Source organism: Rousettus aegyptiacus, unplaced genomic scaffold (assembly GCF_014176215.1).
Source record: "Rousettus aegyptiacus isolate mRouAeg1 unplaced genomic scaffold, mRouAeg1.p scaffold_m13_p_9, whole genome shotgun sequence".
NCBI classification, from domain to species: domain Eukaryota; kingdom Metazoa; phylum Chordata; class Mammalia; order Chiroptera; family Pteropodidae; genus Rousettus; species Rousettus aegyptiacus.
This window is the reverse complement of record NW_023416312.1, coordinates 46507343-46532240: the sequence shown is the minus strand read 5'-3', so window position 1 is coordinate 46532240 and position 24898 is coordinate 46507343. Positions and strand designations below refer to the sequence as shown.

The following is a 24898-nucleotide window of genomic DNA, read 5'->3' as shown; positions in this document are numbered from 1 at the left end:
TTTAAAATATAATTTTTCTGTCACATTATTCTTTGTTGGCAGTTTGTTTCTTTCAGTACTTTAAATATACATTCTACTCCTATTCTGCAAAACTTCTGCTGAGAAATCTGCTTATAGTCTTATAGTGGTTTCTTCATGTGTAATAAATAACATTTCCCTTGCTTCTTTCAAAATTCTCTCTCCGTCTTTGACAATTTGATTATACAGTCATGTGATAATGATATTTCAGTCCAAAATATACTGTATATATTACTGTGGTCTCACAAGTTATAACAGAGTTGAAAAATTCCTATCAGCCAGCGACATCATAGCTTTTGAAATGCCTTAACACAATGCATTACAATATAGTAATGTCTCGGGCCTTCACTTTTACTCACCACTGCCTCAATGACCCACTTAAAGCATCTTCTAGTATTGCAAGCTCCATTTCATGTTAAGTATTCTAAACAGGTGTACCATTTTTTTATCTTTTAACTGGTATTTTTACTGTATCTATTCCATGTTTAGATATGTTTATACACACAAATACTTGCCGTTGTGCTACAAGTGCCTACAGCATTCAGTAAAGTAACATACTATATAGATTTATAGCCTAGGAGCAAAAAATTACCTAAAGATGCATTTCCCAGAATGTATCTCTGTCATTAAACAACACATAACTGTAATGTGTCTCAGTGTAGTCTTCTTTGGATTGATCCTATTTGGAAATTTTTACATTTCATTAATCCGAATGTCAATTTACCTCTCTAGATTTGGAAATTTTTCAGCCATTATTTCTTTAAATGAACTTTCTTTCCCTTTCTCTTTTCTCCTTTTGAGACTCTGAAAATGCATGTATTCTTTCCTTGCTGGTATATCATAAATCCTATAGGTATTCTTTCTGCTTTTTTCATTATTTTTCCTCTTTCTCCTCTGACTGGAATATTTCAAATGATCTTTGCTCCAGCTTATTAGTGTTTCTTTCTAACTGAGTTATTATTGAAGTTCTCTACCATATTTTTCATTTGTTTCATTATATGTTTCTGTTCTAGAATTTCTGCTTGGTTCTTTCTCATGTTTTCTATTTCTTTATTAAACTTCTCATTTTGTTCATTTATTATTTTCCTAATTTCATTGATTTATTTAATTGTGTTTTTTATAGTTTGCTAAACTTCCTTAAAACAATTTTTTTCGAATTCTTTGTCAGACACTTCATGATTTCTATTTATTTGAAGTCAGTAATTAGAAAGTTATGTGTTATTTTGTTCATGATATTTTTCTTATTTCTCTATGTTCCATACAGTCTTGCATTGCTGTTTGCACATCTGAAGCAGTAGTCACCTGTTTCAGGCGTTATTGACTCACTTCAGTGGGTAAAGGTCTTTACCTTGGATAAGTGCAAGTACTTTGGCTAGATGGGGTGTAATGGTTTTGGTTCTAGGGATTACAGTGGTAGCTCCATATCTGGGGATGGAAGGGAAACATCAGTGTTGACTTTGTATGAGTCTATCAGCTGAAGTCAACATTGGCAAAGACTGTGAGCATATTTTTCAAGCAAGATTGTTGGTATGCATGGTGGCAGTGGAGGCTGCTAGAGTCCTCAGGGGCGAATGCTACTGAGGACTACCTGCTCTCCTCTTTCCCCACAGGGTGAAGTTATAGTATAGGGTATCCTTCTGGGTAGCAGGATCTGGTTTACATGTGTACACATGGCAGCAGTGTTCATTTATATACTTTGAGAAGCCTCAGGAACTTATCGTTCATTTATCATCCTTGTTTTATATCTGCTTACTTTCATGACATCAAGATAAGGACAAATTCCAACTTCTGCATGGTCAAGCACAGTTAGTACTCCAATTCAATTTCTTTAGCACCAAGTATAACATAATACACTTTTGGAAACTTAATACTTTCCTTTATCACAGTGAAGGACATCTAGAGTTAAACCAGATTATATCTAGCCAGGAAAATTAACCATATGCTAAGTTAAAAATTAGATCAGTAGTATATCTCTCAAAATGTTTTATGTTATCTAATTATAAAGGAACAACATAAAAATTTTGTAGAAAGTTTTTTTCAGAAACCGGTATACCTGAGGAAACATGACAAAGTTACTGCTTGAGCTCACACTAATATTTATTGGTATGAAAATATTTTTAATTACAAGAGGCTTCCTCTCAAATGTTGGTCACTTTCAAGACACCATAAGATTAGAAAGTCAGTATGAATTAAGGGGTTGTTAAGATTAGGAAACCGATCATTGTTTTTAGACTGTATCTGCATCATGAAAAAACAACTTTTGCTTAAGGGGTTTAATAAAATAAAATTCCTGTTATGAAACATCGTTAAGTGGAGGAAGAATGTGAAAAGGGCAAACACTTTGGACTTAACTAGACATAGACTGAAACTTAGCTCTGCCACTTACCAGCTTTCTGACTATGAGAAAAGCTAAACCACTCTGTGCCTCTGTTTCCTGATCTGCAAAATGGGAGTATTGAAAATGTCTCTTTTTTTGTGGGGGAATTTGGTAAGAATTAAATGAATTAACATGGGTGATAAAAGATGAATAAGTTCAGGAGATTTAATGCACAGCATTGTGATTATAGTTAACAATAATGTATTATATATTTGAAAGTTGCTAAGAGACTGGATCTTAAATGTTCTCACCACAAAAAAAAATGATAATTATATGATGTGATGAAGGTGTTAGCTAACACTGTGGTAGTAATGATATTGCAATATATAAGTGTATCAAAAAAAACATGTTATACACCTTAAACTTACACAATGTTATATATCAATAATATCTAAATAAAACATTAAACTAAAGAAAAAAACATGGAAGATACTTAGTACATAGCAACTGATAATTCTTTCCTATTGCTATTATTCTTTTGCTTAGTGTCAATTTTAGTCTCATCTGTGTGTTACTTATACTTACCACGAATCCATTAAAAGTATTCATTTTTCCATTATTCCCCACAGTGAACACTGGTTGAAGACTAATTTTCATTCTATAATTTGCCGTAAACATGATGAGGAGAGCTACACTGTATTAAAGTCACAGTAGTTTGTCATACTGATTTGATTTAATAATTTCCCTCTTTAATTCCTCCTTGCTTTTCTCTTCAAAATAAAGCCCCACAATGCTTGTAATTCTAAGAACCTAAACGAAGATAAGGCTGCTACCAATCTGCATATCACATAATATTCAATTTACCTGCAAAGCAATATTGGGAATTTATTGTACCTAAGACCATTTTTGGTTGACCTTATTATTTCTAACTAAAGTTAAATTGTATGTATGTATTTGTTTATTTGTCCATCTGCACATGTTGATAGTTATAATCCCACTCAATTCCAAAAGAAATGTGAGGAGTGGTCTTATGATCAAAGCCAAGGTATGATTATCACAGGATAAAGGAGAAAAAAAAGGAGTAAGAAGTGAGGAGACTTTCCAATCCAATACAGGCATCTTTCTCTTATATTCTTCTCTTCCATCTTTCTCCTTGCTTACTCTTTGTTCTACTTTTCATTAGCCCCTGCCAATAAGATGTTGATTCTGCCAGCACTTTCACTTAGTTAGGAAGGTGGAACTCCAGCTAAAGGGATTCAATCCCAGCCAAGATGATTCTCAGAACTGCCATTCAGTTGGTAAATTATTTAGCGAAATTTGAAATAAGAAGCCTGGGGTGAAACTGAAGGGAGCAGACTATAGCAAGCAGGAGGTGCAATAGCTAGAATTATAAAAATTAGTATTTAATTATTTTACAAAAAAAAATGTAGGTAATTCAATGTTTCCTCTAGTGGGATTCTGATTTTTAATGGTTTTCTAGTTTCAATGTACAAGTTGGAAGTAGAGTTAAGCATACTTCAGTAGTAACTGCTTACAATCAAAGTATACATATTATTCTCTCCTTTCCCCTCACCTCTTCTCTCTTCTGTCCCCAAATAAATCAATGAGCCACCTGCCTTAGATTCCTGAAGACACTTGCCTGTGTTAGAATTAAGATCATCAGGCTCTGCTGATTCGGTCCCATTTTGGCTTCCATTTCCCTGAAGAGTGTTCATAGCAATAAGTTTCATCTTCTGCAGCTTCATTGCCTCAGCCATTGCTGCAGCTGTTATACCTAAAACCAGAATCATTCATTTTAAAATGAAGACCACTTAATGTATTCGAAAGCTGGATACCAGGCCTATGGTGCACAGCACAAACCAAAAGTAAGCCCCAATGTCACTTATAAATAATATTCTTTAACAAAGTAATTTTCAACTCCTGTAATTACTTCATCTTACAACAGACTATTTAAAAATCTAAAAATACATTAAATATGGGTCAGATCCCCAATACAAAATACAGAGAAAATAAAGAGAGAAATGTGAAAATTGAGAAATTTCCAAACTCTTGCTAATGCGTACTCATATCTAAGAGCTCTGGACAACTGTTTTAGGCAAAACTCACCATGAACTCAATTCCACATAAAACAACATTGTCAGAGGAAGCACTCTAAAATGCTAGGAGGAACCACTTCCTAGGGAATATTCTTGTTGGCATTTCTGCTGGAGGATGGGCTGTCTTGCCTGTGAGAGTCACCTTAGAAGGGAGAGGGGGAAGGGTGGAAATAAAAAGACTTCAGGTAGTTTTTCTCCTAGTTTACCCTCCTCATACTTATACACTGAGGGACCAAATAAATAAAAACATGGCATGCTAGTCCCTGTAGTATAATTAAATTGTTTTGCAATTATTTTTAACCTTATATAATGGTACAAAGAAGTAGGAATAAAATCCCAAAGGAAAAAGCATGAGTCTCTTGTTTGAAATCCTTTTTCTTAGGAAGTCTATATAAAGCAATACCATAAAAATATATGAGGACATGGGTACTAAAAATAGAACAACCTATATTCCAACAATGCCCACCCAAAAGTCTAGTGAACTTATTTATTTTTAGATAATATTAAAATTCCTAAAAATCTACTGGTATTCTGGTGCTATGAACCAAAAAAATCTAGCAGATTATAAATAGTATTTTAAAATTCAGTGAAATCCATTCTCCCAGGAACATGCAAATTGAGGGGAAAAAAGGCATACATTGGTTGTTGCAAAAAAAAAAAAACCATAACTGCTATTATTAAAATAATCTGATTTTAAAAGGTAAGCTGGATCTTTTTCAAAAGTATACAGGGAAATAAGTACAGCCTAACATTTCTAACTGTGCATCCTTGGGAGAATCACTAAGGTTTTATTTTGCTTCTTATATTCTTCACGATGCACAGAATACTCAAAATGAAGCAAACTTTTCACATAAGTTTGCAAAGAAAAGATCTGAAAGAATTTTTTTTTAAGTCTTTGAATTGATTATATACATTTGTACATTTTCTAGATGGTCCCAGAGATTTTCTAGTCATAGGTAGCTTTACTGAATTTCACCCCTTTAAATGAGAAGAAAAAATGATGGCAATGATTTACACAAAGAGACTCTACTTAGGACTGCCAGGACTCAGTGCCTCATAACCAAAAATGTATTGAGATAAGTTTCCATGATTTATATCAGCTCCTCTGACTAGCAGTTCAGAATTGCATCCAGAATATGATAATTACTGAATTAATAGTGTTTCACTACTGGAAGTATAAATAGTAGATATTTAGAACAAAATATGGATTTTTACTTTATGAAAAATAAAAGTCAACAAAATACCTTATAGACAAGAAATTCCAAATAAAATGTGTATCTCATACACTGACAGTGAGAGTGAATGAACAAGAGTTGTCTCATCTATTTATTATTTTATGGTGACATTGGTTATGAAATCCAATAAGTTTCAGCTATAAATTTAACAACAAAGCATACACACACACACACACAGTGTATTCACCTTCCATAGTTAGATTTTTTTTCTGTCACCACATATTTGACCCCCTTTAGCCCATCTACCTCCCTCCTCACCCCACACCCTACCCTCTAATCTGTAATCCATGTCCATGAGTCTCTGGTTGTTTGTCCTGTTCATATGTTGCCACATATAAGTAATATTATGTGATTTTCAAATATTTCTGTCTGGCTTATTTTGATTAGTGTTATTATCTCGAAGTCCATCCATGTTGTCGCAAATGGCAGTATTCCATCTCTTCTTATGGCTGAGTAACATTCCATTGTATATATGTACCACCACTTCTTTAACCAATCATGTATTGTCAGACACTTCAGTTGCTTCCAGTCCTGGACACTATGAATAATACTTCTATGAACATCATTGTGCAAATGTCTTTTTAAATATAGGTTTTCAAGTCTTTGGGGTAAATACCCTGTAGAGGGATTGCTGGATCATACGGTAGACCCGTTCTTAGTTTTCTGAGGAAACTCCATACTGTTTTCCATAATGGCTATACCAATTTGCAGTCCTACCAGCAGTGTATGAGGGTTCCTTTTTCTCTGCATCCTCTCCAACATTTGTTCTTACTTGTCCTGTAGATTTTAGCTAATCTAACAGGTGTAAGATGGTATCTGTTTATGCTTTTGATTTGAAATTCCCTAATAACTAGTGATGCTGAGCATCCTTTCAAATATTTCTTGGCCATTTGTATGTCCTCTAGGGAGAAGCGTCTGTTTAAGTCCTCCACATATTTTTGATTGGATCGATTTGTTGTTGTTGTTGAGTTGTATGAGTTCTTTGAATATTTTCATTATTAAGCCCTTATCGGAGGTGTTGCTTACAAATATATTTTCCCATTCATATGGGTGTCTCTCTGCTTTGCTGATGGTTTCTTTGCTGAGAAGAAGCTTTTTAGTTCGATGTAGTCCCATTCATTTATTTTTGATTTTACTCTCCTTGCTTTTGAGGTAAAATTCATAAAATCTTCTTTAAGTCCAAGGTCCTTCAGTTTAGTTCCTATGTTTTCTTCTATGCATTTTATTGTTTCAGGTCTTATATTCAGGTCTTTAATCCATTTTGAGTATATTTTGGTGTGTGGTGATATACAACGGTCTAGTTTCATTCTTTTGCAGGTGGCTTTCCAGTTTTCCCAGCACCATTTATGGAAGAGGCTTTCCTTTCATCACTGTATGATTCTGGCTTTTTTGTTAAAAATTATTTGCCCATGTAAATATGGATTTACTTATGGACTCTTGATTCTGTTTTACTGGTCTGTGTGTCTATTTTTCTGCCAATACCATGCCAATTTGATTACTATAGCTTTGTAGTATAATTTGAAGTTGGACAGACTGATGCCCCCAGCCTCTTCCCCACACCCCCTCAGGATTTCTATGGCAATTGGTGCTTTTTTGTGCTCCCATACAAATCCAATCATTTTTGTTCTATTCAAAAAAATGTTGATGGAATTTTGATGGGCATTGTATTAAATCTGTATGATGCTTTAGGTAATATGGTCATTTTAACTATATTGAGTCTTCCAATCCGAGAACACATACCTTTCCATTTCTTTGTATCTTCTTCAACTACATTTAATAAGGGCTTATAGTTTTCATTATATCGGTCTTTCACATGTTTCATTAGATTTATTCCCATGTATTTTATTATTTTTGTTACAATTGCAAAAGGAATTAATTTTTCCACTTCTTTCTCTGACACTTCATTATTAGAATATAGGACAGCTATGGATTGTTTGAACGTTGACTGTGTATGCAGAAACTACTGTATTTGCTTATTGTTTCTAGTATTGTTCTTTCAGAGGCTTTAGGGTTTTCTATATAGAGAATCGTGTCACCTGCAAATAGTGACAGTCTGACTTCTTAATTTCCTGTTTTGATGTCTTTTATATCTTTCTCTTGCCTGATTGCACTCGCTAGGACCCTCCATGTTGTATTGAATAATAGTGGCAATAGTGGACAGCCTTGCCTTATTCTTGATGTTAGAGGTAAGATTTTTTAGTTTTTCACTATTAAGTATAATGTTGGCTGAGGATTCATCATAGGTGGCCTTTATTATGTTGCATCACTTTCCTTCCATACTGATTTTGTTAAGCATTCTGATCATAAATGGATGCTAGACTTTGTCAAATGCTTTTTCTGCATCTATTAAAATGATCAAATGATACTTATTTTTTTTATTTGTTTATGTGATGTATATTTGCATATATTGAACCAACCCTATGCCTCTGGGATAAAGCCCACTTGATTGTCATGTATAATCTTTTTAATATGTTGCAATATTCTGTTCCTTAGTATCTTATTTAGGATTTTTGCCTCTGTGTGCCTGAGAAATATTGGTCTGTACTTTACATTTTGTGTGTTATCTGTATTAGGTTTTGGTGTCAGGATAATATTTGTCTCATAAAATGACTTTGGAAATTTGGCTTCCTCTTCAATTTTTTTGGAAGAGTTTGAGAATAGATATTAAATCTTCTTAGAAAGATTGGTAGAATTCACTGATGAAGCTATCTGGTCCTGGACTTTCGCTTTTTCATGTTTTTCATGATTGTTTCCATTTCCATACTGCTGACTAGTCTGTTTAGATTTTCCAGGTCTTCATTCGGTCTAGGAAGGTTGTATTTTTCTAAATACCAATCCATTTCTTCTAGGTTATTTAATTTGGACTTATATATCTTTTATAGTATTCTTGTATGATCCTTTGTATTTCTGCAGTGTCTATGGTAATTTCCCCTCTTTCATCCCTGATTTTATTTGTGTTCTCTCTCTCTCTCTCTCTCTCTCTCTCTCTCTCTCTCTCTCTCTCTCTCATTTATTTTTTTTAGTGAATCTAGACAGGGATTTGTCAATTTTATTAACCTTCTCAAAGAAACAGCTGTTCATTGCATTTAATTATTCTATTATTTTTTGTTGTTTTCAAATTCATTTATTTCTGCTCTTGTTTTGGTTATTTCTTTCCTTCTGCTGACTTTAAGGCTTCATTTGTTTTTCCCTTTCTATTTTTATTTATTTATTTATTTATTCATTTATTTATTTATTCATTTATTTTTAAGATGAAGCATTAGGTTAATGTTTGGGCCCATTCTTGTTTTTGGAGATAAGCCTGTAATGATATGAACTTGCCTCATATAACTGCTTTTTCCATGTTCCAGATGTTTTAATACGTTATACTATCATTATCATTTGTTTCTATGTATCTCTTGATCTCTCTTTTTCTTCTCTGATTCAGTTATTCTTCAGTAGCATGTTACTTAACCTCCATGTATTTATGACTTTTCCTGATTTCTTTCTGCAGTTGACCTCTAGTTTCAAAGCATTGCAATAAGAGAACATAGTTGGTAAGATTTCAACCCTCTTATATGTATTGAGGCTATCTCTGTCTCAGTATGTTGTCAATCCTTGAGAAGGTTCCATGTGCAATAGAGAAGAATTTATAAGCAGCTGTTCTGGGATGGAAGGCTCTGTAAATATCAATTATGTCCACCTGGTCTAATGTGTCATTTAAGGATGTTATTTCCTTATTAATTTTCTGTTTGGATGATCTGTCTATATCCGATAATATGGTATTTAGGTCTTCTACTGCAATAGTGTTTTGGTCTGTTCCGCCCTTTAGTTCTGTTAGTAATTCCTTTATATATATATATATATATATATATATATATATATATATATATATTCCCTGATTTGGAGGATAGGTATTAATAAGTGTTATGTCTTCTTGGTGCATGATTCCTTTTATCATTATGAAGTATCCCTCCACATCTTTACCTTTTTATTTTGAAGTCTATTTTGCTCGATAACAGTACCATTACTCACACTTTTTTTCTGAATGCCATTTGCTTCAAATATCATTTTCTACTCTTTCCCTTTGAGTCTATCTTTATCTTTGGAGCTGAACTGTGTCTCCTGAAGTCAGCATATAGTTGAGGTTTTTTTTGGATCAGTTCTGCAACTCCATGCCTCTTATTGATGATTTCAGTCTTTTTACACTTAAGGTGATTATTGGAATACAAGATTTTCCTATAGCCATTTTATCTTTTGTTTTCTGATATCTCATAATTTCCACTGCTTCCTTGTCCCTGTGTTTCTGTTTTCTTTATTTTGGTTGGATTTTGTGGGTTTTCCCTCTGGCACTTCTTGTTTTATGTTTTATACTTCAGTTCTGAATCTTTGGTGTGTCATTAACATTATGAGTATGTAAATGATAGTTATATATATTCACCTATTTTCTTCTGTACATGCCTTATCTCCATTCCCCTTTGTGAACTCGGGTCTTTAAATCCTCCCCTTTTCAATCATTGTTGTCTCAATTTGTCCATATATATGCTGAACATTTATTACTATCTTGCTATAGCAGTTTTCTTCTTAATGTTTAAGCTTTTAATGCTCTGTTCTTTGTAAGGGTTGCACTGCTCTTCTATTTGCCTGATAGTCACCTTACTCCTAATTATGTTTTTTTTCCCCGTCATTTTGTTTTAGGTGACCTGACCCCTTTCAATATTTCCTGTAGTGCAGATCTAGTAGTGGAGAATTTTCTCAATTTTAGTATGTATGGAAAGGTCTTTATTTTTCCTTAATATCTAAAGGAGAGCTTAGCTGAATACATTATTCTAGGCTGGTAGTTCCTTTCACTTAATAGTATGAATATTTGATTCCACTCCTTTCTGGCTTGTAAGGTTTGTGCTGAGAAGTCTAACGGTAATCTAATCGGTTTTCCTTTATAAGTTACCATCTTCTTTTCCCTGGCTGCCCTGAGAATTCCGTCTTTGTCATTGGTTTTTGATAATTTTAATACGATGTGTATTGGAGAAGCCCTTTTTGGGTAAGATAGTTGAGTGTTCTGTTGACTTCTTGAATTCCAAGCTTCAGCTAATTTCTTTGATTTGAAAAATCCTCATCAACTATCTCTCTGAAAATGCTTTCTAGTCCCAAGCTTGCTATTTCATTTTTCAACTCTTGAAGTATGTTCTTCATCTCCAGAAGTTTTATTTGGTCCTTTTTGAGGGTTTCAATTACCTTGCTCTGCTCATCTAGATGTTTTTTTTTGTTGTTGTTGTTGTTCCTGAAATTGTTGATATGGCTGGATTTGGATCTCACTGAGTTTTTTCAGAAATACCATCCTGAATTTTCTGTCATTTAAGTTGCATATTTCTATGTCTGAAAGCTTATTTTCTGGAAATTTTTCTCTTTCTTTCTGAGATGACTTGTCTCCTTGGTCGTTCATGGTGTTAATCAACTAGTTATCCGCCAGGGCATTAATGGAAGTGCATTCTGCTTTTTCTTCAGAAAAAAAAAATCGATTTATTATATAAGGTCTCCGTTTAGGCTGTTGCAAAGAAATCATTTTTCTTTTGGTTTCCAGTAGTTGGCATCTCAGCCTCTTGAATCCCTGCTTTACATAAAGGCTTTTCATGTTTTTTTTTTTCTTGTAAATGTTTCATCAAGCTCTCTACCCTCAATCTCAGTCCTTTTCAGTGTTAGCAACAATTTCAGTAGCGTGTGCTCAAATTCCCTTGGATCTCTACGGTGTTTTGTTCTCAGAGAGTATGGGAGGAGGGGCCCTCTGCGTTGGGGATGGGAGCTGTGGCCTAGCCTCGTGTTTTGCAACCACAACTAATAATAATCGACTGTTATTTCTCTGCTGTCCTTGCCTCTCTGTTTTCTTCCCTGATGTTTGGGTACTGCTACTGACCATGTGGAGCTCACAGCTCTCCCAGGCAAGACTTTTCAGGGAACTCACTGCACCTTCTCCCCTTTCCCCTCTTTCTACAGGGAGTGCTGGCGAGAGACAGCTTCTTTGTTTCTCCCAGTCTTCTGCCCAACTCCTGGGGTTCTGACCTGTGGTAGCTCTTATGCGCAGATTCCACACACAGATGTGCTGGTGGGCAGTTTAGGTGTTTTTTGTTGAGTTTTAGATGTTCAGCTTATTGGTGTTCAAGGGGAGAGATCTGGGGACATCTTTCACTCCACCATGTTTTTAAAATAATCTTTCCCTTATATTTTTACATTTATAGAAAAGAGGATAGCTTTCAATATCTATTTATTCTTTCAAGTAAATGCTATCTGTATGATATCATTGAAGAAAATTTGTGATAAAATTCAGAAAAGTAATTTTAAGAAAATAAAGAATCGCAGTATAATAGCACTACAAAGAAATTTAGGAGCTACCTAGCTTAGTCTCTTCATTTTGAAAATGAAGAAAGATTCTCACAGTGACCTGTCATAGGTCAGTCATTTAGGGTAAGATATAGAGCAAGACTCAGTTTTTCTGATAGGACCTGAATGTGTTAAAGCACCGAAGTAGTTCAAACATTAGTTAACAAAAATCTCTAAAAGGTTTTGATCTCCTTATTACATAATTTTAGTTGTCATTCTATATCTCTCTACATTTGATTCAAAGTTTAGAGGCTTGATCTTAACTCATATTTTGTATTACCTCATGGTGCATATTGCAGTGACTTTAAACTTATGAAAACTTAAATCCTATTTATTCAGTCTTCAGCATAACACCTGAATATCTATGTCTTCAGGTAAAACCACAAACAAGCAAATATAAAGCAGTGGAAAAGATGGTGTGATTTATTTGATCTTTCATTAGTAATTTATCCTTTTATTCAATGTTTTTTTAAAAATTATTTTTTATTAAAAATTATTGGGGTGACACTGATTAATAAAATTAAATAAGTTTCAAGTGTACAATTTAACAGTATGATATATATACACACATACATACATATAATATATATAATATATATTATATATCATATATCATATACATAATATAAATAATATATATAATACATTATATATAATTGCATTGTGTGTTCAACTCTCAAAGTTAGATTTCCTTCTTTCACCAAATATTTGATGCTTTTTACCCATATCTATCTCTCCCCCTCCCCCTTTTAATCTTAGGATGCTGCTTAGTGTAACACTAATGGATTTAAAACAGCAAATCGTCTCCTGGAACCAATTTCTCAAAATGTAGTCCTTGAAGAGCACACAAAACAAGTACATTGATTTAGGAGATGCTGAATAAAGTTTTACTTGGGAATGAGATTTTCAGCTGTGTCAGATGAGTATAATATGGTAAGATTAATTAGAATTAAAAAATATCATTAAAGGGAAAGTATTGCAATTATAAGTAAATATCTACATAAACATCTAGAAACATAAAAGTTGTCTTTTTCAGTCATTGAATCTGAAATTGGTAATTTTTACATTATGTTTGAATTAGATATTTTTAACTGACTAAAATAGATTTGGAAAGTCAGAGACTCAGTGTTACTGGTAAATCATTCACTTTTTGAACTTTCTGATATTTGAGCATTGACTTTCGTAACCTCAGCACCTTCCATTCTTTGTCACCTAATTTCATGATTGACCCAATATCTTGTCACTAGTTATTTACCAAGTCATAATGTGCATTCTTTATGGAATCTACACTCATTTCCTAACCTAAATTCAACATAACAATATGAAAATTCCCAACATGATTTTTTATGAGTGCGTACCTGTGTAAATGTAAATGTGTGTAATTTATTATTATTGGACGTATACAAGCTCTAATTTCAGACTTAGAGTTGTGAGAAAACTTTTTAAGAGTTACAAGAAATTTAATGAATATCTAAACCACACCTTCCATTTTATAAATGAAAAACTGAGGCCCAGAAAGAAAAACTGAGAGGCTTACTATAATGTAGCTAATATAAGAACTTATTTCTCCTGAGTTTTACCTTGAGTACTTTGTCCAATAATTTCTACCTTCTTATTCTTAATTTTAATTTATTTAAAACTCTCTAAAATGGGTCTGCAGAGATGCATTGCATAATAGGTCACTGATCAGAGCAAGGGAGGAATTGTGTCATATAAATTCTTAGGGTTTCAGTTTATTCGTATATGAAATAAAGGAGTTGGAATAAATGATCTTTATAGTTCTTTATGAAGCAGTAATTGTGACTATACTTACCTTATACCATATAGTTTTCTCATACCACTGTGGGTTTGCATTATCCATAAATGCTCTAAAGCAAAATTTTTCCTGCATTCCTTTCTCATTAGTAAACAAGCCTGAGACTTACAAATGCTATGTGATCTATAGTCCTTAAACTAGAAGTGCAAGGAGAAAAAAAGACATGGTTTGGAGTAAAATTTACAAAAGAAAAAAATATATAGTGAATTTGAGTTCACAATAGTGATCTAAAGAAAAATCGAGGCAATCGTATAGTTTCCTAATTGTTTATACTGTGTTCATCCTTTTATATTAACTTGAAAGTTCCTCTGTCAAAGCTATGAAAAAGTAAATTAATTGATGATGAACTATGAGTGATAAAATCTTGAAGTTTATAATTAATTAAATGAAATGATGAGTCAGTTCACCTCAATATGGTCTTATATTTTAAAAAATAGCATTTAATTAAATTAACAGTCAAAACTTTACATTAATGATATCCTTCCAAAAATGAAAAGCAGTTTATATCTGCCATGTCACTTTGCTTTAACAGTCAAGTAGTATGTTGGCTTGTTTGTTATTTGCATTCAAAGTTATGATGTACTATAATGAATAATGAAACATCTGGTGGTATGAAATGTTAATGTGATATATCACATTGAATTTAGTGGAAACGATTTTTAAATTCTCTATAAATCAACTTGAAAGATGTAAATCTTTCCAAATGGGGGTAGTATTCATATTCCTTTTTAGGAGATGCTTATGATCTGAACTCTGTTATTCAGAAAAAAAAAACACTAGACATCTAAAAGTTCAGAATGCAACAAAGGGGAAAGCCATAAGGATATGAGAATGAAGAATAAAAGAGCAAAGATGTCATAAGCAAGTAGTTACAGGCCATCCAAATGAAGAGCAAATATTACAGGGACTCTTATAAATCACTATTCAGGTTTAGATACAACATATTAAATTACTCAGCTCAGCTCTATGGCTGAGAGGGAAAGGTTGACAAAACACAGCTATGGGAAGCTCTCAAAACAGTAGGCAGCCCCAGAATTTGGCACAACAGCAGCAAAATCATCAAAAAAATAGGTACTTGAAATCTATTTTGGCATGGATATTTTGCATACTTTGTTAGATTACAGATAGACATAAAGAAAGGATACACTCGATCTCTGCGAAAATTCAATTTGTCCTACAAAAACAACAGATTAGAGGATGTACAATAAGTCAGTGAATTTGTCATTTAGAATGGGGCCAAAGACAGGAAAATGGCAATTAGTAACAGGTTGGCAGGGCAAGCAGCACAGCATAGTAGAGAGTGTAACCAAACCAGGAACCTAGGTGAAGGCTGGATACTGCTTTGAGCAACCTGCTGTCCTATAGCCTGAAGCACCTAACAAAATTCCAGCCAAGCAACTGTTTATTTCCTGTAAAATCTTCTGAATATGAATAATAGGCATTTAAAAGTTTGAAATTTTAATAATTACCTCTTCAAATGCACCTATTATACCTACTTTGAAAGACTAAAAGCAAGAGAGAAGCACCGTATTGAATTTGTCTTATAGAAATGTTTTCCAAATTATATTCCATTTGAACACTTGTTCCACAAAATGTTAAAGAGAGTTTACTTTAAAAAGGGAGAATAAGGGAGTTTCACGACCAATTTATGCAATTCAGGGTTGATATAACAAACCTTATATAGCATTTATCATATGGCACACACTGCTATAAATTCTACTTAACATACCCAAACACTTTAAGACAGAATTACTACTACTATTTCCATTATACAGATAAGGAAACTGAGTCACAAAAACTGAATAAAGTGTCTAAGTCATATAGCTAATAAACATTAAAGTTGGACTTTAAACCCAGGTATTTAGGCTCCAGATTTCTGTACTGCAGATTTTTTCAAAGCTTATAATATGCTAATGTTTATTATAATATTTGAAAAGAAGTATAGAGTACACTACATTTTTTAAACATATTGGATAATAGAATTCATTTTCATGGAATTTCTATTAATGACTCTAAAGATACTAATACTCCATGGAACACATTTTGAGAAATGTTATTCGAAATAATTTTTTAACTGGGAAGTAAGCCTAATTTCAACTAACGTGGACATTGTTTTGTTCTGTATTGAATTTAAGCTATACACACGTTCCATAGATATCAGGAATTCTCAAAATTTAAATAAAGTTAATGATTCTTTCATGGAGTAATCATCAGTTATACTTGTTTTGGTTGATATCATTTTAAATTGAAAATGTCCCAGTTTTTTTAAACATAATTCCTGAGAGAAACATTAATAATCTTGCTGGTATCTCTCAATAGACCATTTCTTATTTATGAAAATTTGAGTTATATGAACTCTTTTAATATTACATAAACATTCTAATAGGTTATATACCTCCCTAGGTACCATTTTGAGCATTTTATAGAGTGTTACTAGATGTATCAAGATCATTTCTAAGGAGAAAAAAAATAAAATAGCATAGATGATAGAGGCTTTGTTCATCCCTCTCACAACCACATCAAAGTTGTGACAGAAACATGGAGCAAACAGCAAGTAAAGTCACCTGGAATCCAGATGAACAAAAGCACTACAACTAGGGAGAGAAATATTAATCAACCTACAATGGTAGAATGTAAAAGGGGGCGAAGACATAAGGCTTCCCAGTACAAAGTGGCTGAGTGGGACAGAGGCCATGGCAGCAACAACTGGCAGCTGCAGATACCTATTAAAGGGACCCCTTGTCCATGACTAGACTTTCGCAGTGATGGACTTGCTCATTCTGAGCACCAGCACCAGGTAAGGCAGCACAGGGGGCACCAGAGATTTACAAGGGGACAGAGTGAGAGCCAGAGGCAAGGCTCTCCCTTGGGCAAGAATATGGGAAGTATCCATTGTTCCTCTGTTGAGTTCTCCCCTACATCCATTGTGCAGAAGCAGTGCTGCGATAGCTGAGACATCATCAAACTCAGTAACAGGTTGATCCACACAGAGGATTCCCTGGAACTCTGCCCCACCTGAGCAACATCCAACTGTATCCTCTGAAAGTCCTATGCTCCTTGCTGAGCAGTGCCAAGACTCACACTGGTGGCAGCTGACCTCAATTTCTGGTGTGATTTCTTCAGACAACTATAAACACAGCATCTGTGAATTGCTTCCTGAATCTTACCAGGTGACCCTGGAGGGGCAAAGGCTGGAGCTAAACTTCGCCTGCAGCTGAACCTTTCTCAGGACTGTGCCACTGGACACCTACTACACAAAGCCACACTAATAAGATGGAGAGACTTCGGAGCTTTGCTTAGTACATAGAAGCAGGATCAGAAAGGCAGTCAAAATGGGAAGACAAGCAGAAATCATATGAGAGAACAGAATGGAGATCAAGGAATAATGGAGTCAAGCCATCTCACAGATGCAGAGTTTAAAACACTGGTTACAAAGATGCTCAATGAACTTAGGGGAAGAGTAGATGAGTTCAGTGAAAATTTTAACAAAGAGATTAAAAACATAAAAAAAATGTTAATAAAAATTATGAAAGAGAACCAGTCATAATGAAGACACATTATCTGAGGTGAAAAATATATTAGAGGGAATTAACAGAGTAGGTAAAAAAAGAGGATTGAACAACAGACATAGAGGATGGGGAAGTCAAGGGTATCCAATCAAAACAGCAAGAAAAAAGAAGTTGAGACTATAATAATAATCTAAAGAGCCTATGGAACACAACTAAATGTAAAAATATCCATGTCATAGAGGTATCTGAGGGAAAACAGTAAGTTAAAGAGCTATTTAAAGAAATAATGATGGAAAACTTTCCTATCATGGTAAAGGAAATAGACATACGGCCCCAGGAAGTTCAGAGTCCTAAGAAAGATGAACCCAAAGAGGCTCGCACCAAGATACATCATAATTAAAATGCCAAAGTTTAAATATAAAGAAAGAATCTTAAAAGCAGCAGGAGAAAAGCAGTTAGTTACCTATGAGGGAGCATCCATAAAACTGTCAGCTGATTTCTCAAAAGAAACTATGCAGGACAGAAGGGCTTGGGATAAAATATTTAACATAATGAAAACCCAGGATCTACAACCAAGGATATTTTATCCAGCAAAGCTATCATTTAGAGTTAAAGGACAAATAAGGAGCTTCCCAGACAAAAAGAAGCTAAAGAAATTTATTATCACCAGGCCAGTATTACAAGAAATGTTGGAGGGATTTTTTAAAAAAGAAAAAAAATATATATATATATTTTTAATATATTTTAATATATATATATTAAAAATATGAATAAAGAATGGTAAGAACTACATTGCTATCAACAATTACCTCAAATGGAAAAGAATGAAGTGCTCCATTCAAAAGATAGAGTGGCTGAATGGAAAGAGAAACAAGACCCCTACATATGCTGCCTACAAGAGACTCACTCCAGATGAAAAGACACACACAGACTAAAAGGAATGGAATGGAAAAAGATATTGCCTTGATGGACCTAGAGGGCATGTGCCCAATGAAATAAGTCAGATAGAGAAAGACAAATATTGCATGATTTCATGTACATGTGGAAGCTAAAGAACAAAATAAACAACAAAAATGGAAATAAACTCATAGATACAGAGAGTATTTTGAAGGCCACTAGATGGGACGGGATTTGGGGGCAGTGAAAAAGGGCAAACGAATTAAATACAAATGGGTAGTTATAAAATAGACATGGAGATATTAAGTTTAGCATAAGGAAAATAGTTAATAATGTTATAATAAATACGTAAGGGGGAAGAAGGATACTAGATTTAGTGGAGTAATCACTTTGTGAGTTATATAGTTCTATAATCACTATGCTGTACGATTGAAACTAATATATTATTGTATGCCAACTATAATTAAAAAAACTCATTGAATTAAACAATGTAAATACAAGCAACTAATTATCTACTATATTTCAATAATGCCGGGGGGGGGATGATTTCTGAGGTCTTGTAGCCCTGATTTTCCATTGGTATATGATTTTTAAATAAGTAGTGACAAATCCAGTAAATATCATTGTAACTCTAGGATAGGGAGTGCATTAGATATAGATTATGGGTGACATAACATCTCAAATTTCTGACATTAGGACAAGAGTAACTGCTCCAATGCCTAGTTAGCCCAGGATTACAGGAATATGAGAAAGTAGCAGCTGTTCCCTTTCACAGCCATTCCATGCTCAAGTATATGATTACTCCAAAGAAACCAGCCCGCTCATATAGGATACCTACCTGATAGTCCAGAAAGTGTTACCTCTTAGATATCTAGCAATTTCAATAAGCCGGAGATAAAGGTAGCAGTTTACTTACCAAAATTAGTTTGAATACAAGTCTACTATTGAACCGATTTTACATTTTTTTAATTATCAAAGAAATTCTGGAAACTTTAAGAAGTATATTTATATGTTAACTTCGACAGCACATATGCTAAAATTAGAATAATACAGAGAAAAATACTACGGCATCTGCATAAGGATAAAATGTAAATTTGTGAATCATTCTATATTTTTGGTGATGGTTGCACAACAATGGGAATGTACTAAATGCCATTGAAATGTATACTAAAAATGATTAAAAGGGCATATTTTGTTCTGTGTACTTTTACTCACAACGAAATATATTTGGTCAGGTCAGTAATTCCCTATAATCAAAAACTGATAACAAGAATATAAAAGAAGAAAAAGATTATTAGCTTATGATATACTGCCAAATTAGTGACTTTTTTTCTTCCATAGTTGCTCAAAGTATTTAAGTTTCAGTTCAAATATCTTAACAATCTGAATATAGCATCTGAACTATAACTTTATAAAAACAGTTAACCACAGAAAAAAGCCACATTCTTAGAAGCTGTAAAAAATACTGAACTATTAACTGAATTCACTTTTGATTTGCAAATCAACAATAACAGTAATAGATCAATGTAAAGCCTACATATGGATTATTTGGTATTTCTCTGCAGCAGGTGTCACCAATAAATAAAAACAAGGGAGATAGAGTAAGTAAGCATTAAACAACATTAATAGCAGAGAAAGATAGAAAAACCTAGCCAAGTTCAAATATATATCAAAAATCAAGTTTGCCTTAAGATAGCTTCCAGACAGAAAGGAAATTCATTTTACTAAATGTATTTTTGAAATATGCAATTCAGAAAATCAGATGTTTCAGAAGATATACTTTAAGCCTTCTCACTGAAGATAATAATATAAAGTGGTAATTGGTGATGTCTGTGAAATTTCATTTACTCAACATTGTTCTACTCACTGTAGCTACAAGACTTATATTCCTTCTGCTTTTTGGAAAGTCATTTCTGCCTTTGTAGAAAATCAGCAATACATTAGTAAATTAGACAACATAAAATACATTTTGTTTATTAGAGAGTAAAATCTGAAAGAAAACTTCCTATTTATTTTTCTTTAGAAACAGAATAAATGGGAAGTTGGCCTCAAGTTAAAAAAATATATATATATAGGTCTAAAATTAAGCTTTAATGCTAACTTCTGTGTTATCAGATAATGGAAATTTAATTATATTTTCTTGTCCAACTGTTGTGGTGTGGTTAAATTTGGGGCCCACAAAGCCAATTGAGATTAATTATGAGCCTTTATTAGCCTGCCAGGACTGACTCTCCCCACTAGAGAATCAGCCCGGAGCTTTCAGAGGAGGTAGCTTATAAAGCCTATAATTACATTAAACAAGCAAGCAGGTTTACAGTAGCAGAAGTTAACATTAGCATACCTTTACACAGGGTAACTACACCCTTAACATTAGCATATCTTTACACAGGATAACTACACCCTTAACATTAAACAATGGAAGCAGAAGTTGGCCATTTGAAAATTTTCTACCCTTAACAAAACCACTATGCTGTATACCAGAAACTAATATAAAATATTGAATATCAACTGTAATTAAAAAAACATTAAAATAATAAAAACAAAAAATGTATTTTGTATTTGTCAAAGGTATCAAACTGCCACTAAGAGAATATTTATCATCAATAATGAACCAACTTCCTGAAAGGTAATTGGCTTCCTGAAGATCACTAACACTCATGGCTTTTAAGTAGCTGGTCTTCCCTTGGATATTCCATGTAAGTGCCAGAGATTCAACTGTGTAATCAATCCCCTACTCTTCTGGATAGTAGTTTTCAAATACTGCCATGCTTCATTGCCCCAGAGGGCTACTACAATGCTTTTCCATTGTTTTTATTTAAAATCGTGACATTTTGCATTCTTAATACTTATATACTACTTAAAGGAAGATTAAAAAATCCAACAAAACATCTAGAAATGTTGATTAGTCAAAAATTTGCATTTTAAGAAAATCTGCATATTTATGATAATCAAAGTATAATATATAACATCAGGACAGACCTGAGAAAATTGCAAGAATAGTGTTTGGCCCAAATTATCATGTAAAGAATACTGCATAAAGAATCAGAAGAGCTAAATAAAACTGGATTTATTTACAGCTAGTTCTATACCTATCTGAGACTTCCTCACACCAGAATCAATTTTCTTGTATTTAAAATGAGTTTCAAGGAATCAACCAAGATATCCTTGAGAAGGTGAATAAATAAATAAATTAAGTATGATACATCCAGACAATGGAATATTATTCAACACTAAAAAGAAATGAACTAACAAGTCATGAAAAGATGTGAAGGAAACTTAAATGAATATTACTAAGTGAAAGAAGCCAACCTTAAAAGTGCTACATACTGTATGATTCCAACTATATGACATCCTGAAAAAGGCAAAACTATAGAAACAATAAAAAGGTCAGTGGTTGCCAGGGATGAGTTGGCAGGAAGACAAATAGGCAGAGTATTTTTAGGGCAGTGAAAGTACTCTGCAATATTATAATGATGAATATATGTCTTTGTACATAATGCTCAATCTCATAGAATGTACAACACCAAGTATGAACCCTAAGGCAAACTATGAACTTTCAGTGATAATGATGTGTCAATGTAGGTTTATCCTTGGTAACAAATGCACCATTCTACTAAGTGATATGGATAATGTAGGAGACTGTGCACGTGTAAGGGAAGGGGTATTTTGGAAATCTCTGTACCTTTCTTTCCATTCTATTGTAAACTTAAAACTGTCTAAAAATATTATCTTTAAAATTAGGTTCAACCCAATATTAACTTTCAACGTGTCTACATGGAATACATTACTTCTAACATAAACACTTATTGCCTTGTCATTTATTAATTTTATGTTAATCATATCTCCCCTACCTAGAATGTGAGCTCCTTACTGGAAACTATGTATTATTCTTAACTTTTGCATTCTTTGGTGCTTGACACTGTAGTGGGTACATGGTGGTGCCCAGTGAATGACTACAGAAAAAACAAATGGGTGCTGTGAAAGGAAACCACTAGGCGGAAGAAAAGAGTCTATCTCCCCAACACTAGTAATTGTGCATTATTCTTTAGTAGGTTTATTTTTCATTCTCTTTCTCATCACATTCTGCCTGAACTTTCTACCAAGATATAGCAACAAACGTGAGAAGTGGGCTAAGACAGATATGGTTCACTCAAACACTGAAAATGCCAAGAGTTCTGCCTTTGTTTTACTCTTTCACTGGCCGATGGTGCCATTCTTTATCATCAACTTATGCTTACTGAATCAGTATACATCAAGCATCTGTTTTAGAAAGCAAAGCAATATGTTTTATTGAATGTAATTATGTGAAAATTTGCAACAGAATTTGTCTTATTCTCAATTTAGGGAGCACATGAAGTTAAGCATAGGTATATTGATGTAAATGTGTGAATAAACATGGTTACATCTCAGAGACATCCATTTGTATAACATTTAAGGAAATGTGAATGCTAATTCTTTTAAATCCAAACTTTTAAGAGATGAGTTTTAAACCTCCAGAGAAAAATAGATAAGGGAGAAAGTCTTAATTATGTCAAAAATAGTATTTAATTACATGTATATGTTGTTATGTGATTTGAAATATAAATATTAAAAACTATGTTTCTATTACCTATCAGAATGTATAATTACTTGAAGCTACCTTAAATAACCAATAATATGAACATTTGAGTTATAAAGGAGAGTAATTATATACCATGAAAACTTGGCTTTTATTCTTGGATATTCAAAGGACACAAGGTATATAGCAATATTGTTTTATAAAGCTTACATTACTTTGCCCCACAAAATGTAGTGTGTTAACTCAACACTTTTATCATTTTTTTGAAATTCACCAGTCTATTGCATTTTTAATAATCAAATGTAATAAAAAGGTTTTTTTTTTGGTATTGTTATTTCCATTTCTTCTGAGAGTAATATAACTCCTAGGATGAGCAGGGTTTGCAGAATTATGAGATATTGTCATCCAATACTAAAAAATATATACCTAATGGGCACGATTTTCTCCTAAAATTGCTGTGAAAAATTTACTCTCATTTAAGACATTAAGATGACATGTTTGAACTACAGGCATCCAGTATTTTATTAGGGCCCAGTAGAATAGATAAGTGCAAACGGATATTCTGACTCTTATCCAGCCTGCTCAAAAGTGTCATTATCTGATATATATGAGTTAGTCCATGGGTAATAGAAAGTAATTCTAAATTAAATAATTAGGCCAAATCATTAACAGGGAGAGATACACACATACATGCAAACATGCATACACAATCAAAAGGGTTCAGCATGGACCTGGGGTCTAATGGATGATTTATAAGATGGCACATTCTTTCTGGTTTCCTGAATTCTGTCACAGTCTTATCAACAATAAATTCATAAAAAGATACAAACCATTTTTTTCTACTTGTAACAACGGCTTGAGGTTGCTACAGGGGTACACTAACTTCAATGAATCAAATGAAAGAGAAGACAAAGAAATTTATCTTTCTTAAACTTTTTTTCCACTCAGAACTCTAAACATTTTGGTAATAATACATCTGACCTCAAAACTTCTATTGCTAGAAATAAACAAATATACACAGCTTGGAGACAGATCAGGATAGAATGGCTCAGCACAATGTTAAGAACATTACACCATCTTAATGATGAGACAAGGAACTCCATCTTTTGTGGCTTTGTGAATTCCCATGGTTATTGTTTCTGTGAATAAGATGGTGTGTCCGGAGCCAATAAAATGAGAACAGAAACATAGTCACCAAACAATGTTCTGGTTATTCCCTTTCATTTCAATTGATTTGTTCCTTTTCCTTTGTTACCTTTCTAGGTCTTTGATATTGTTGGTAGGCTGTTTCCATAAAGACTACAGTAATTTTTACAACCAGATTGACATAAATTATGGGCTTTTCTAAGCTAAAGGTATAATTTCAAGATGATCCATACCACCATCCCTCCTCTTTGTGATCCTAGTAATGAAACCTCTTCAATTCTATCAAATTCGACTTCCTCTTAACTAGTTATTACTTCACATTTTTAAAGAATGTGGGATCTTAGTTATGTTTTTTTTTATTGTCATTTATGTCAAGTAATATTGACGCATTTTTAAAACAAATATTTGTTCTGGCTAGTGGTAATTGAATTGGGAGCATAGGAACTTTAGAAAATTCTATGTGAAATAATCAGATTGTATAGCTAAGACACATTTTACCTTTTAACTTGAATTCTTGCTACCACTAATTTCAAACACAAGAGTAATTTTTTAAAGAAGATTTTAAATAGTATTACTTCGAACTGATACATTATGAATCTAAAAGGGATATCTTGACTCTGTAAAATGAACTAAGAATTTCAATCATTTTAATAGGTCTGCATTCATTCTCAGCTAGACTGCTTTACAGACTTCTTAAGTGATCTCCCTGCCTCTAATTCTGTCCCCTTTCAGTCTATCCCATACTTTTTTATCAGTGATATTTTCATAAACAGTAGTATTTTCACATTGCTCACTTGCGCAAAAATGTTTAATTCACCACTACCTATAAATAAAGGCCAGAACTCTTAATCTGCTATGTACAACCTCCCACAATCTACCCCCCCATGTTTACAGGCAGAGCTCCTAATTTTTTGTCACATATTCACTACTCTATCAGACTGAATACTCTGTT

General features: G+C 33.3%; 1 protein-coding gene and 1 non-coding gene across 12 annotated transcripts in view; one reads left to right on the top strand and one right to left on the bottom strand.

The window, feature by feature from the left end:
• DACH2 (dachshund family transcription factor 2) overlaps positions 1-24898 on the bottom strand; it is a 667650-nt gene that overhangs the window by 250458 nt on the left and 392294 nt on the right. For all 11 annotated transcript variants that reach the window (XM_036226591.1, XM_036226595.1, XM_036226597.1 and 8 more), the window contains one exon: positions 3975-4109. In XM_036226591.1, the coding sequence (XP_036082484.1) occupies positions 3975-4109 (135 nt within the window). The remainder of the gene's footprint in view (positions 1-3974; positions 4110-24898) is intronic.
• LOC118608147 lies at positions 19252-19358 on the top strand. The gene has a single exon (XR_004952942.1). It is a non-coding gene; the product is annotated as a U6 spliceosomal RNA (small nuclear RNA).